Source organism: Leptidea sinapis, chromosome 1 (genome assembly GCF_905404315.1).
Source record: "Leptidea sinapis chromosome 1, ilLepSina1.1, whole genome shotgun sequence".
NCBI classification, from domain to species: domain Eukaryota; kingdom Metazoa; phylum Arthropoda; class Insecta; order Lepidoptera; family Pieridae; genus Leptidea; species Leptidea sinapis.
The window spans coordinates 33,289,398-33,303,117 of record NC_066265.1 but is presented as its reverse complement, the minus strand read 5'-3'; the positions used below and the strand labels follow the sequence as shown (position 1 = coordinate 33,303,117).

The 13,720-nt window shown below is 35.6% G+C and overlaps 1 protein-coding gene across 1 annotated transcript; it reads right to left on the bottom strand.

The window, feature by feature from the left end:
- Positions 1-1,083: 1,083 nt before the first annotated feature.
- Positions 1,084-5,613, bottom strand: LOC126966384 (cilia- and flagella-associated protein 299-like). The gene is made up of 4 exons (XM_050810382.1): positions 5,369-5,613; positions 4,296-4,473; positions 3,332-3,529; positions 1,084-1,465 (listed from the first exon to the last, which is right to left on the bottom strand). The coding sequence occupies exons 1-4, from the start codon at positions 5,530-5,532 to the stop codon at positions 1,295-1,297; spliced, it is 711 nt and encodes a 236-aa protein (XP_050666339.1). The 5' UTR covers positions 5,533-5,613; the 3' UTR covers positions 1,084-1,294.
- Between the last annotated feature and the right edge of the window lie 8,107 nt (positions 5,614-13,720).

Here is a 13,720-nt window from a genome sequence, read left to right as displayed (position 1 = left end):
GCCGGGGACTCGGTTTCAGATTCTTAAAAGTTATTGTGTATATATATATATATGTATGTATGGATATATACATGTTGATTTATTTATAATCGCTTATAAAATGCTCACAGAATAACTTTATTGATTTATGGTATATGTGGATGATGCAGCTACTGTACTCAATAACTTTTGTATTAATTTACATTTACTTTTTTTACTTACTCGTGTAAGACATTGACTATTTGACGTTTGAGTGTGTTTGTTGCATCATTTTACATTTTACATATTATATTGTAATTGAAATGATCTGTAAATCTTGATATAAAAGAGTGGCAATTAGTTTCTTGCTACTTCTTCTCATTAGCTCAACCCTTTACGAAGTAGCGGTAGATTCAATAAGAAAAATATTTTATTTTTTTTTGACATTCATAAGTGTCATTTCCGTGATCTACGTGAATAAACTGATTTTGATTTGATTTGATTTGAATTCACGTTAAGATTTAACAAATATATGTAATGTTCGTACGTTCACACAACATACTTACATATAGATGAATGAGTATAAGTCCATAATTTGGATTCCACATTTGTTCATGACTAAATATTACGGAGTACCTACTGCTAATGTAGCATGAGGACCCGGGTTCGAACCCGGTTGATGCAAATATTTATATGCCACATATTATGGATATTTGTTGCCGAGTCTTGTATGTTTTACTATGTATTTCTTATTAAATATATCGTTGTCTTGTACAGGCTATGTCTAGTATGGGGCAAGATAATTTTAGTGAGTATCAAAAAATTTCTACAATATATCATTCCAAAGACTTATTCATCCAGAAGTTCTGAGTGATATTTATGCGCGTGCACTCGCAGTAGCAGCCCCGCTGATTCTTCAACAGTGTTAATATCCGACGAGAAGAAGTGTTCAACATAGTTGTCGCCGTCTGTATTGCGCTACTCCAAGGATCCCCTTGTCAAGATACCATGCTCCACGCTATCTAGCTAGCTAGTCCCATAAGTTTTAAATAATATGAAATTAAAAATTATTTTTGTAATCTGAAACTAAGAATGAGTATACTAAAAAAGTAAATAGTAAGCCGGTAAGTTTACAAATAATAGTTTATTATTTCGATTTGACATTAAAAAGATTCTCAAAAATATTTATATACATTAAAAGCTAGTGGAATTAGAGCAGCAATATTTGTCAGAAAGGAATGTTTTCACAACTTTATATATTATATCCATTATTAAAACAAATGCTTCCTTTATTCCAGAATCAGGCTTCTGAAGCTGAGCAGACAAATAATGACTTTTAGCTTTTTCTTCTCACAATGTGATCGTAAATTTCGATTTGTGAATATCTGGGAGAGTATATCCGTTGTTTCGTTGTATTCTGTCCTGGGTCTTGTTGTGGGTCAGGGCAGACTATTTTGTGGTCGTGACGGTTTTGGAATAACAATCCCCGATCTGGATCCATAACCGGCTGAAACAAGATTTCATTATAATAATTATAAAAAAATTAAATCCCATTTTTAGTAAGAACTTGATTTCATTAGTTTCAACCAGTTAATACAGTAATAACGGCTCTGTGTAGTCTACACCTCTGGATTGAAAAATAACTTATTTGGATTTTAAATGAATCCTTAGAGCATACTTGAAAAATATTGTTACTTTACCTAGTTGAAATAGTTTACTAACTTAGGTATGATATTGCTAGACGCAAAGTGAGGAGATGTCATCTTGAAAGGGATGACAGCAGGCGTCATCGTGGAAGAGATGACAGGAGAGACGCCATTGTGGAAGAGATGCAAACAAAAGCAAGTTTGGCGAGATCCTTAGTTAGTATTTTGAATATTCAAATAGCTATCCACTATGTAATGCACACGACAGTAACAAATCAAAATTGGTCACTTGGACTGTCAGGTCATATATACGCTAGTTTATTCTAAGTTTAAGGGTTGCTAGCCCGCAAAAATAACAGAGAGTGAGATTGTACAGGTAATGAAAGTTGAAGATTAAAATTCATAAGAGTCTCGAGTGATTTATATAAACTATTTTTGTAAACTATAATAAAATATTTTTATTTTACTTCACTCTGTTCACAATTGAACTAACTTTACAAATTATAATATATTGAGCATGGGATTAAATTATCCATCCAACTATAGGCTCAATTAAAGATCGAACCAAAATTGATATAAACCGGGTGCACAAACCCGTCTCCAATCAATTTTCGATCGATTTTAATAAGCTGTCAGACACACGAAACACGTCGCATGTTCTGATAAGCTCCGTAACGTTGAACGTGAAACTGTTACGATATCTTACTACAGAGATGAAACAATATTCTGTTTTTGTTATTGTTCTAGTTTATGCTCTACTCTTAAATAATCGAGAAAACCTTATCTCTTATGTTTTAAGCGATTATTTTTTTTATTTTTTTCAAAACTATATTTTATTATAATCGGTTCGGCCGTTTTGAAGATGAACCGCAACAACCGGATAGATTAATGTTTTAAATATAGTTTTCTAGTTGTTATTTTACAAATATGCACTTTTTACTATATAGAATGAAACGCATAAAATACAGAAATGCAATAAAAATTCAGACACATACAACAGAGCTAACAAATAAAAAATGTACTTCAAACACGTGTTTTTGCATTTATACATGCATACGATACTTTTATATTCTCAAAGAGAGAATATTTTATCATTCGTTAGAGACAGTGCTATCCATATTCCACATTGTACGTGGCTGGAATCATAATCTTCCAACAAAAAAAGAAAATACGACAATGCAGTAAGTAACATACCTATTGTTGCAATATTATGTACATATTAGAATTTACGGCGATGTCATTATTATCCCCTTCATTAATAACCCTCACACTAATAATCTTGCCCCAAACTAGGCTTACCTTGTGTGGGTCCCAAACATACAACATAATATGTTTCTATCATAATATATACACAAGAACATAATTATTAATACATACAAAAAACATCCTTATTGCAAAAGATTACGTCAACCGGAACTCGAATCCTAGCTTAGTGGTCAGGGCTATGATATGTAGATACACAATCGTTCTCGTCATCATGCTTGTTTAAATGTCATTGCTTGTGGCGGCGACGTGGTGCAGGTCGTTCCCCTTCCTAAAATATGGTCCAGGGAGACGATGGCTGGTCCATATGTCAAGCTCGTGAACGGTGGTACTTGAGGTGGCTGTCTGATGAACTATGAATCTGTAAATGTTCACTGTTTTGATCTTACCAGTTAGATCAATTATTTTGTACCTCACTAAGTTATGTGTTGCTAAGAAAAAAATTATTAATTAAAAAGCCTTACCTTATAATTCCGGCTAATGTTACTTCTAACTGTTCCATGTCTCCAATGGTAATAACCCAAATCACTGTCCCTCGGCCATAGAGTTTTATTGCCTTTAAAAAACTGCGCCCAGTTCTCTGTGATAAGCCGGTGTGCATAGTCGATATAGCCGGATATTTCAAAACCGCCTTTAGTGAAGTTACGAATGAAAATTATCGACTGCGGGAAAGCAATATAGAGCATTAATAGAGGTGCATGTTGCTTCTACATAAGCAATATTGATATTCCTATACAATATTTCAGTATTCGAAAACTTAATTGGATTATATTATTTAGATTTAGATGGAGTTTGGAGGTGTGTTCGTTATATTTGCTTTTTTAGACTCTTGATATTGATTTAGCTAACGAATAATTCAATCATCCTTGAGCTAGTTATCTTCTCCATCGTTCATAAATCGTCGATTATTCATTTTATTTTATATTGTACTCATCGACAGAAGCCGAGATGTCTATCCACTCTTCGTATTTATGTACATAGTCAGTTGTTCTGCCAGAATTTGTCAAGGAAATATTTCTACCAAACGTGAAAAAAAACGGAATGTTCCAAGCTGGAGGAACCCGCAACCCGATGCTCAAGACGTAGCCAAGTATGCTTCTTCCGCTAAGGAAAGAAAAGTAACAAAAAAATAATAATCTGAGATTGTGGGAGGCTTCTTTGTACGGGTTACCGGCTAGACTATGGGTACCACAACGGCGCCTTTTTCTGCCGTGAACCAGTAATGTGTTAACATTAATATGTTGCGGTCTGAAGGACGCCATAGCTAGTGAAATTACTGGGCAAATAAGACGTAACGTCTTATAACTCTGGGTGACGAGCGCAATTGTAGTGCTACTCAGAATGTTTGGGTTTATCAAGAATCCTGAGCGGCACTGCATTTTGTTGCAACTTGATTTGTTTGTTTATTATAATTTTGTAATTGATTACCTGTAATATTCCCACTCTATTAGCTCTCTCTCTGACAGCCAACTCTCTGTTAAATTGGTCATCTAGGTCTGCACCTTCACTCACAAGCACGTAGGGCTTTGTAACTGGGAACACGATACTGTGTATGAGGCTTCGTCGTGTGTAAAACTCTTTTTCAGTCAATGTGTCTCCATTTGCTCTGAAATATCAAAACTGATCATAAATCACCACATATATACGGACGTATATAAAATACATCGAATCACAGTATTATTTGTATCGTTTCTAACAATGTCTGTAATATTTGTAATTGCTGTTTAAAATCTTCATCTTCCTGATCAGAAAGATAATTGAATATAACTGAGGAATTTATAAATGTTGTTAATGAAAACAAAGTATTAATTACTACATAGTAATTATCAGCACAAAGACTGAAAAAGATTTCTAAATTACTTAAGATTACGACAAAAATCACTTTGAAAATATTGGTTAGCTTTGAAACGTAAGTACCTTTTATATTCGCGGATTATTTGCACATTAAACCATGTGCAGTATGTATAGAAAATATTGAAATAGGTACTAATTCTAGTATTCTACACTTTTAACACTGTTACCTTAGATTAAGGATTGATCTCCGCTGCACTCCCAACTAGATACCGCACTACCTGAGACCAATAGCTTTTTTATTGCGGCAACTGTTAGATGCTTGTGTGCGTGGCATCTTGACACTCAATGGCATCTTTAAAATATTGTAACATACGCTTCGTGTTATTTTACACTGAAATTAATAAAATACTAAAAACTAACTGATGATATGTTATCCCAGTGTCTTCCTTATTTCTTGTAGTATTATTTTAATAAAGTTTTACTACGCAACCCGGCATTTTAGTTTCAATTATTAGCAAAGATTAACAAAATATGTGGCAGGTCAACCTCACACATTGCGGTATCTAGTTGGAGCGCAGCGGAGACCATTGGTCTACGCTGCTAATCTAAGACTGTAAATATATCTGTCGTGAGAGTTTTCTGAAAACTAAAATAAAAGGGAAGCAACACTAGAAACAGTTACATTAACACAGAACATAATATTTTACCTATATCCGAATGCTGCAATAGTCCGGGCTGGAACAATGCTCCTGAGATTTCGCAGGTCAGATATTTCAATGAGGGAATCTAAGTAATCCTCCCATGTGTTGAACTGTAGAAGGCGTCTGTAAGCCTCCACACTAGGGGGATATTCATTCTTTTTTTCCGCCATTTTATCCTAATAATCGCTGCGATTTAAAATCATAAAAAATAATTTCTTATACATTTGTATAATTTGTTTATAAGATCGTTATAATTTTGACATTGTTGAAGTGCTTACAACGACATCAGGAATGTCAAATTGTAAATGACAAATATGGCATTTTACCTGCTCCAAAGGAATAATCGTAAATATACTATTTTCTCGATATAGTTCCTTAATTTCTATACAGTTATTACTCGGACTTACGGCCTTAGATGTTTATGGATTTTAAATAACATGAGAATGCACTGTTAATACTTATTTATGTCACTTCAGATTCTGAAAAAGCCATATTTGTAGAAAATGCGGGCTGACGGCAACCACAATTATTATTATCAAGTATCCGTTCCCGGTCTTTCTCATCATCATCATCCGCCGGAAGACGTCCACTGCTAGACAAAGGCCATCCTCAAAGATTTCCACGACGATCTGTCTTTCGCTTAACTATTATAATTTATTCCGCTTATCGGTCTTTCTCACTTCTCTTCAAATAAGAATTAATTAAATCCTATCAATTAGAATATTCGTATCTTTTTAGCCTTTAATACAATAATACAACACGATAACAATCTATATATTTATATAATTTCCTTAAGTAATTTTAGTATGTGAATTTTCATTGTTTATAAATAAATACAACGTTTGTATGTTTGATATGCATTCCGTTCTGTGTCCACTCGCGACGATTCCTGGCCCAAAATAATTATATATAAACGATTATTTTCAGTTAATTATAAATTTCACGACTATGTATTCGAATTTCTAGAGCGCAATCGAGTTAGTGCGTAAATTTGATTCCCTTAGGTATATTCCAGTATATTCCTGTGTATTGTTTCTGGCACAACAATCACAGCAATAATTGGAACTCAGAGTTGTGATTTGCATCTGAAAGACGATTGCTTTCTGAATAGCAGCCTTCAGCATATGTAATACTGAAGACAGGCATTATTGCGTCTCTCTTGAACCGTGTGATTAGGTACTGTAAATGAATCTTTATCCTAAGATTGAGATACTTAATCTAAAAAGATAGCATGGAATTCTTACTGTGTATGATACCGTGATTTTAGCAGTTCTCAATAGCATAAATATTATGATTATATGTTAAGTGTTAATTAATTACATTATTATAATAGTGACAGTAAAAATCATATTGGAGTAAAACATATTATTCTAAGATTCTTTTTAATAGTAAGGTATTTTTAGCACTAATAACTGGATCCTCACCACGGTATTATAGTGTTTTAATTTGCTATATTATTATATATTATATTGTATATTTATAATTATTTTTATATTTCTATATCGTTTTCCAAGGGGCATAATCAAGGAACGGATTAAAGCATTCAAATTCTAATTCTAATTCAAATTATTTTATTCAAAATAGGATGTCACATCACTTATCGAAAGTCAAAAAACAACCACCCATTCCAAAATGAATGCCTCAGGCCTGAGAAGAATGGGCGCAACAAACTCAGCGGGCTCTTTTTTTTTCAACAAAAATATTTCTTACAATTATAGTAACATTTACAAAGTAACATTGTAAAATTAAACTTATTATTTAATAGCCTGAGGGCGGTCGCTCCATTCCCAATCTATGGTATCACTAAGAAATGTTTTATGTTATAGTAACCTTTACCACACAAACGTTTAACAATTATTTTGAATAACGTAATACTTTTGTTTTGAACATTTACTGGGATCCTGTTGTAAAAGCATATACATCGCCCCACAAAATACTTCCTAACTCGACTTAGCCGAGTAGTAGGCATCATAGGCTTATGTCTGTTCCTGGTGTTAACATTGTGGTTATGACAGTTTCTCGCAAATTCACTCATGTGCCATTAGCGACTATAGTCTCGCGCAAGAATTTGGCGAGTCTAAACACGTGTTATTATATCGTATTGGTAGAAGACAATAAATAGTGGAATTTACACACAAGAGAATTCAAAAAAATTGGCTGATAATGGATTTCTGCAAAAATAACGCCTAATTCAATAAATTTTGAGAAATTGTAAGCCACATCATATATTGACAAATTATTAAAATAATATTATTGAGAAAAAAAATATTACTGTCATTTTTAAAGTAAGTATCGTTAACTATTTGGCAAGACTAATTTTTTTTATGTTTTGGAATATTGTAAAATGCGAGTTTCCTTGTACATATTTGTGAAGCAGATTATTTTAAGTAGGAATAGACTCCAACCTTATAGATGAGTCACGAACGGCGACACAAGTAATTACAGTTATTTATTTTTTCTGGGGCACTGGGAAGAGCATTGGTGTGGGACGCGACATTCGTCGACCCTCTGGCTCCTTCTCATGTCCAAGTTACGGCAGTTGGTGCTGGAGCTGCTGCTTCGACTGCCGAAGACAGCAAGCGTCGCTAATATGTTGGTCTCAGTGTGTGATACATCTTTGTGCCCTTTGGTGTCGAGACACTTGGCCCGTGGGGCCCAGAGAATGTTCAAAATACTATCTTCGCGCCTCAATAGGGCTACTGGAAACCCAAGCGCTGGCATCTATTTCGGTCAACGGATCAGCCTAGCTATCCAACGCGGAAATGCTGCCAGTATTCTTGGTACGCTTCCACGTAATGATAGTTTTAATTTTATGCAGTTATAGTATTGCAGGACTGATCGTCGTGGAAATCTTTGGGGGAGGCCTTTGTCCAGTAGTGGACGTCTTCCGGCTGATGATGGTATTGTAATTATAGTTATAAGATTTGTTTTCTTTGATTAATAAATTGAAAATACTAGTTCAATATCAGTTATTTATCAAATATTATGTTCTCATGCCTCTTGCTTCTTTTTTTTTAATTTGCATAATACTGTAAGTTTTTAATGATACATAAACATAATTATTCTAACCAAAAATTACTCATTATTTATGAATTAACATTATAATAGCGGTCCTAGCTTTGTAGTACTTACGTACTCACAAGATAATGTGGCTGAAATTTTTTGCAGCTATAGACAAGTTATGTGATTCGTGTTTAATTGAAATTCAAATTTTTTTTACAATACGATCTGAAATTACTTACATATAATTGATGCCTCAGACTTGAAAAGAACGGCCGCAAGAAACTCAGCGGTCTTCTTTTTTTTTAATTTCAGTATAGAGAGAGCGGTCGCTCTATTCCCAATCTGTGTTATAATTATGAAATTCATTTATTTTGAATTTCGTAACACATTTTTTGAACATTTTCTGCGATCTTGTTGTAAAATTAAAACATGTAATGTGCATCGCTCCACAAAAGACTTACTAACCCTAAACCGAGTAGTAGATAGAATAAGTTTATATTTATTTCTGGTTTCAACATTATGACAACACATTCTAGAAAGTTCTATTTCGTTTGCAAATGCACAGCAGGCCGGATAGATAGCTCATCGCCCTTTTATTCAGTCAAATATAAGACGTGTCTAAGCACTACTTAGCCTGGCCATAAATACTGTTACAATAAACAAAATATTACATTTGAATTTGGAATCTGTCATTTTTATATGATTGGCCATTGATTTTTCTGATTTTAGCGCTAGTACATTGTACAATATTTTGCGATATTAAAATGGAGCCGGGTGATAAAGTGACCGAATCGCTATGATTGCATTACACAAAGTAGGTATGAAACCAAATGAAATTTTCAAAACTCCATCCGCTTGGTATAAGTAAAATGTTTGTATACCGGGCTATTAATAGGTAAAACTAGACCTCCTGTGTTTGTGACATAAAAAGATCTGGCCGTCCACGTAGTGTTCGTAAAAAGGTGGTCAAAGCAATAAGGGAAAGATTTCGCAGAAAACCTGTCCAAAAGCAAAAGATTTTATCACAGGAGATGAAGATGGACCTAGAACCATGTCACGTATTTTAAACGATGTCTTAAGACTTCAGCCTATAAGAGACGTACTGGTCATTTCTTAACTGATAATTTAACAAAGAATAGGGTCGTAAAAAATGTTTACGGATCAGATTTTTTTTACAATTGAGCAACATTTTAACAAACAAAATGACCGCTCAGAGCTCTAATGAAACTTCTTATTAGTCGACAGAGTTTAACATGGGCACTATCCGACTGCAGTGATGGTTGAATGGGGTATTAATAGCTAATAAGCTGTGCCATACTTTTGTGAAAAAGATACCAAAACATCGGCAGAAGTGTATCAAGATACTATTCTTGAGAAGGTAGTGAAGCCCTTTAACAACCTTAGCAACACCATGTTCAATAACCAAGAGTGGTCCTTCCAGTAACACACGGCGCCGGGCCATAAATCTCGGCCTACGCAGTCTTGGTTGGAAACGAACGTTTCGGACTTCATCAGAGATGAAGACTGACCGTCGTCGCAAATAGGCATAGCCTAGTGTAATAGTTAATTTAGTTTAATTTGGTTCTATTATTCTTCCCTTAACCCAACTTCTATTAAACTCCCACCCAGTAAGCACAAAAGAAATATATATATTAAGATATATGGACGGAATTGAGAATCTAAGCCAATCTCAAATTTACTGGAACACACAAAAAATCATCAAAATCGGTCCAGCCATTTAGGAGGTAGATCAATTGTGAATCTAAACCATTCTCGAATCCACCTGAAGACACAGAAAATATCATTAAAATCGGTCCAGCCGTTTAGGACGAGTTCAGTTATAACAGACGCACAAAAGAAATATAATATTATATATTAAGATGTATAAAATTATCGTATATTGGAGGATTGCTTCGTGAACGTGATGGTCGTGATTACTGTCACAATTAGTAATTGTATCCAACAAATACAATGATTCATTAACTATAACAGGTCGATGTGGCACCCGTTCACGAGTTGACGCATGGACCAGCCAGCGTTCCCTTCGCACATATTTGAGGGAAGGAGACGACCCGGCACACGATTCCACCGCAAGCAATGCCATTCAGTGAGCTATATAAACCAACAGAATATTATATAATATTCATGTTATATTTTTAAGATTATACAATCTTAATATCATGAAGAATTACTATTACGTGATAATAAAAATACAGAAATTTTAAAGTCGGTTCAGTAGATTCAGAGATTATCATTAATTGAAAGTATTATCATTTCGTCTATATTACAATGTTTTTATTACGTTAGCAACATAATAAAAACATTGTTATATACATTATAGTATACATTCGGTACGGAGACAAATCCAACTAATTAAAAATTATGAAAATTCTTCGGTTATAAGTTTAATTGGAACTACTTTTACTTTTAATGGGAAATTCAGGCGTTTGAAATTATTAACTCCCCCATCATTCGGCCGCCTGCGCGTCCGTCACCAGACCGCACCATAATTAACAATAATAATACAACACGGTGCATGGGCACGCCCTTTAATTTATTAAATTTCATATGAGCACTATGCTCCTCTATCATTACAAAAAGAAGTATTCACACCATACACGTTGCCGTGATAAACCAGCAGAATATGCGCGTAAAGTATGCGCGTCTATCAGCACACCACGTAAATAAGCATATGCAGGTGCAACCCTGAAGCACCCCACTGCAGCGTCAAGAACAGGTGCAGCGATGGAAAAACCAGATCTCGTCGCTCTTCACGATGCCCCACGCCGCTTCCGTAGATACTACGCTTCACGCCAGGATAAGCAGCAAATGCAGTTGTAGAATCCCGAGCCTGTGACTCACCGTTGGATCTATTAAACATGAAAATACAAAAAAAAACATTAAAACTTATTTCATAAATTGCAATAAAAACGTAAACACTATGTAGTATAACATCGTATCATGTTCCGTTATCTTCTTGCTCGGTCGAACCTGACCAAATATCTCATCCCTGTCTAATAAATATAAAGACCTCACCAACTCTGTCACCGACACACGGGAAATCGCCAAGGGACATTCGCCAGTGGTATTCCATGGCTTGAGCCTCGCTGTATGATGCGAATACTGCGCAAGGCATAACGTGACATCACACGCTGTTCTGCACTACGCATTGCAGCGCCCTCGTTGCAGTATGTAAACAAATAAGTGCTCAATACTCATGATACGTTATCTTTTCTTTACTAACACAAAGTTTAAGTATCAAATATTGACGGTAGCGTGAACTTTGTTTCACAAAAATGAATTTCTCATAAATTCGAACACTTAATTCAGTTTTTTCGCTATCACACGGCTTTGTACACAGTAGGTAGATATGAAATTCTTTTTAAGTTTTAAAACTACCTTCAAAAATAACATCCAATAATCGGTAAATATAAGACCTATCAAATTAAGTGAACTTGAATCCTTTATCTCATTTCTGAGGACGAAGAAAGAGCATTCATATTCTTTTTAAAATGTGTGACGTCACCACTTTTGACATCACAATTGTTGACTTGCTGATGATCACTCAAAATTGGATCATCGAAAGAAAACTGCACGTGCATTCGATCACCTTCGTATATTCCACGGGAAGTGTAACAACGTACCAGAGAGGTCCGTACCGTACGACAGCCTGAGCTCGAATGCCTCGAGTATCTTTTTTTTCTTGCGCCCAAACAAGGGAAAGAGCTACCCTCCAGGATAACGACGGGAGGGAGGTGGTGAATGCTCATGCATACTAACGCAGCCTAAGTCTGCGTTGGTTATATGGGACTCACGTGGAAACCTAGGTGCCTACCCACTATACACCACCTGCAGTTGGCTTTGGGCAGGTGCCCTCTAAGCCTACATCGAAGGTGACCTTCTCTTGGGGAGAGAGAGGCACAAGCGGCACTCCCTATGGAGTTTCCGCTGGGATATAGCACAGAAGGTGCTATCTAATTGGGACTAGTGACATCAGAAGGATGATCAGAAACTAGCGGTGAATCTAAATGCGTCTGATTATCCCCGGATGCCAAGAGGCGTTCCAGATCGGACGAGAGTTTGTTACGGGGATCGGAGAGGGCGTGTCTGGGCCTCCTGACTTGAAAACGTGAAGGAGGGGGGGCGGTATAATCTGCTGCCTCAAGGGGACAAGCACTTTAAGTGTTGTTGGATGGTGGGGAGCTCTAAGTCCCGGTGAAGGACTGCGTTCCTAACGCACCAGTGAGCATTGACAGCCTTACGGCAGAAAATGGATTAGACTGTTTGGAGTTAACTATAATATTGGGTTTCGCATGAGCGAAAACTGGAGCGGCCTTAGTCATAACCGGTCGAATGCAAACCTTGAAGAGTGTTCGCTTGTTCCTAAAAGACATTTTACTGTGCCTACCTAACATACTGTTTAGGCGGTACAGATAGAAGCGGGCGGTTCCGGTCACCATCAACAGTGTGGCCATATTTATAGGGCTCGTCGCACATGCACGTGTTTTCGAATAATGCTTTGTAACGATATTTATTAGTCACACTGTAATCAAATGATGACTTATGATTTAATTCTAGAATAAAACTATAAATATTTTTAGTGTCGTTTTTATAATAGGTGTACATTATTTGTGACATCGATTCCAAAAATAATAATCGTAACTAGAATCAGATTAATTTATTAGATTGTATTTTTGAGTTCATAACTTTAAAAATTCTACGAATAGAGTTTTAAAGTTGTTTTCGAATTACCTACAAACATTTGAAATACATATTAAAAGCCGTCACTACACATGACCGTACATATTTGCGCAAAAAGTGTACACATTGGGTGGCACGGGCACTTGGATACTATTGTCAAATATTTGTTTAAGCATGTGGGTTTGCCGTTCCGTGTCGGTTTTTTAGTGCACTTCAAAGCGATCTATGTTACAATGTTTGAGAGTCTGCCACACATGTGCAACGACCGTCGGCCAGTCACCAAATGCACGCGCGTCGTGACAGTGAACGGTCGTGTCTTAATTTCTTAATAAATTAGTGCCAATCTCACTGAGGAGCTGTTCTCCACTTTTTTCTTTTCGAAATTAAGGGAAAAACTCTTTGTAACAGTATTTCAAAGACTGCAGAAGACATTCTTACAAATTTACTGAAGTTACCCACTGGTTTGTAAGTAAGTAAAAGATACTGGTATTTGCGTGAAATCTTGAAAAACCCCGAAATATATATAAGAATAAAAAGAAAAGTCTATTACACTTGTATACTCCCATGTCTAACATATGGATGTCAAACTTGGGCTCTAACAGACCATCTCTCGGAAAAAGTAAAAGTGTGCCAAAACTCCATAGAAAGGAGCGT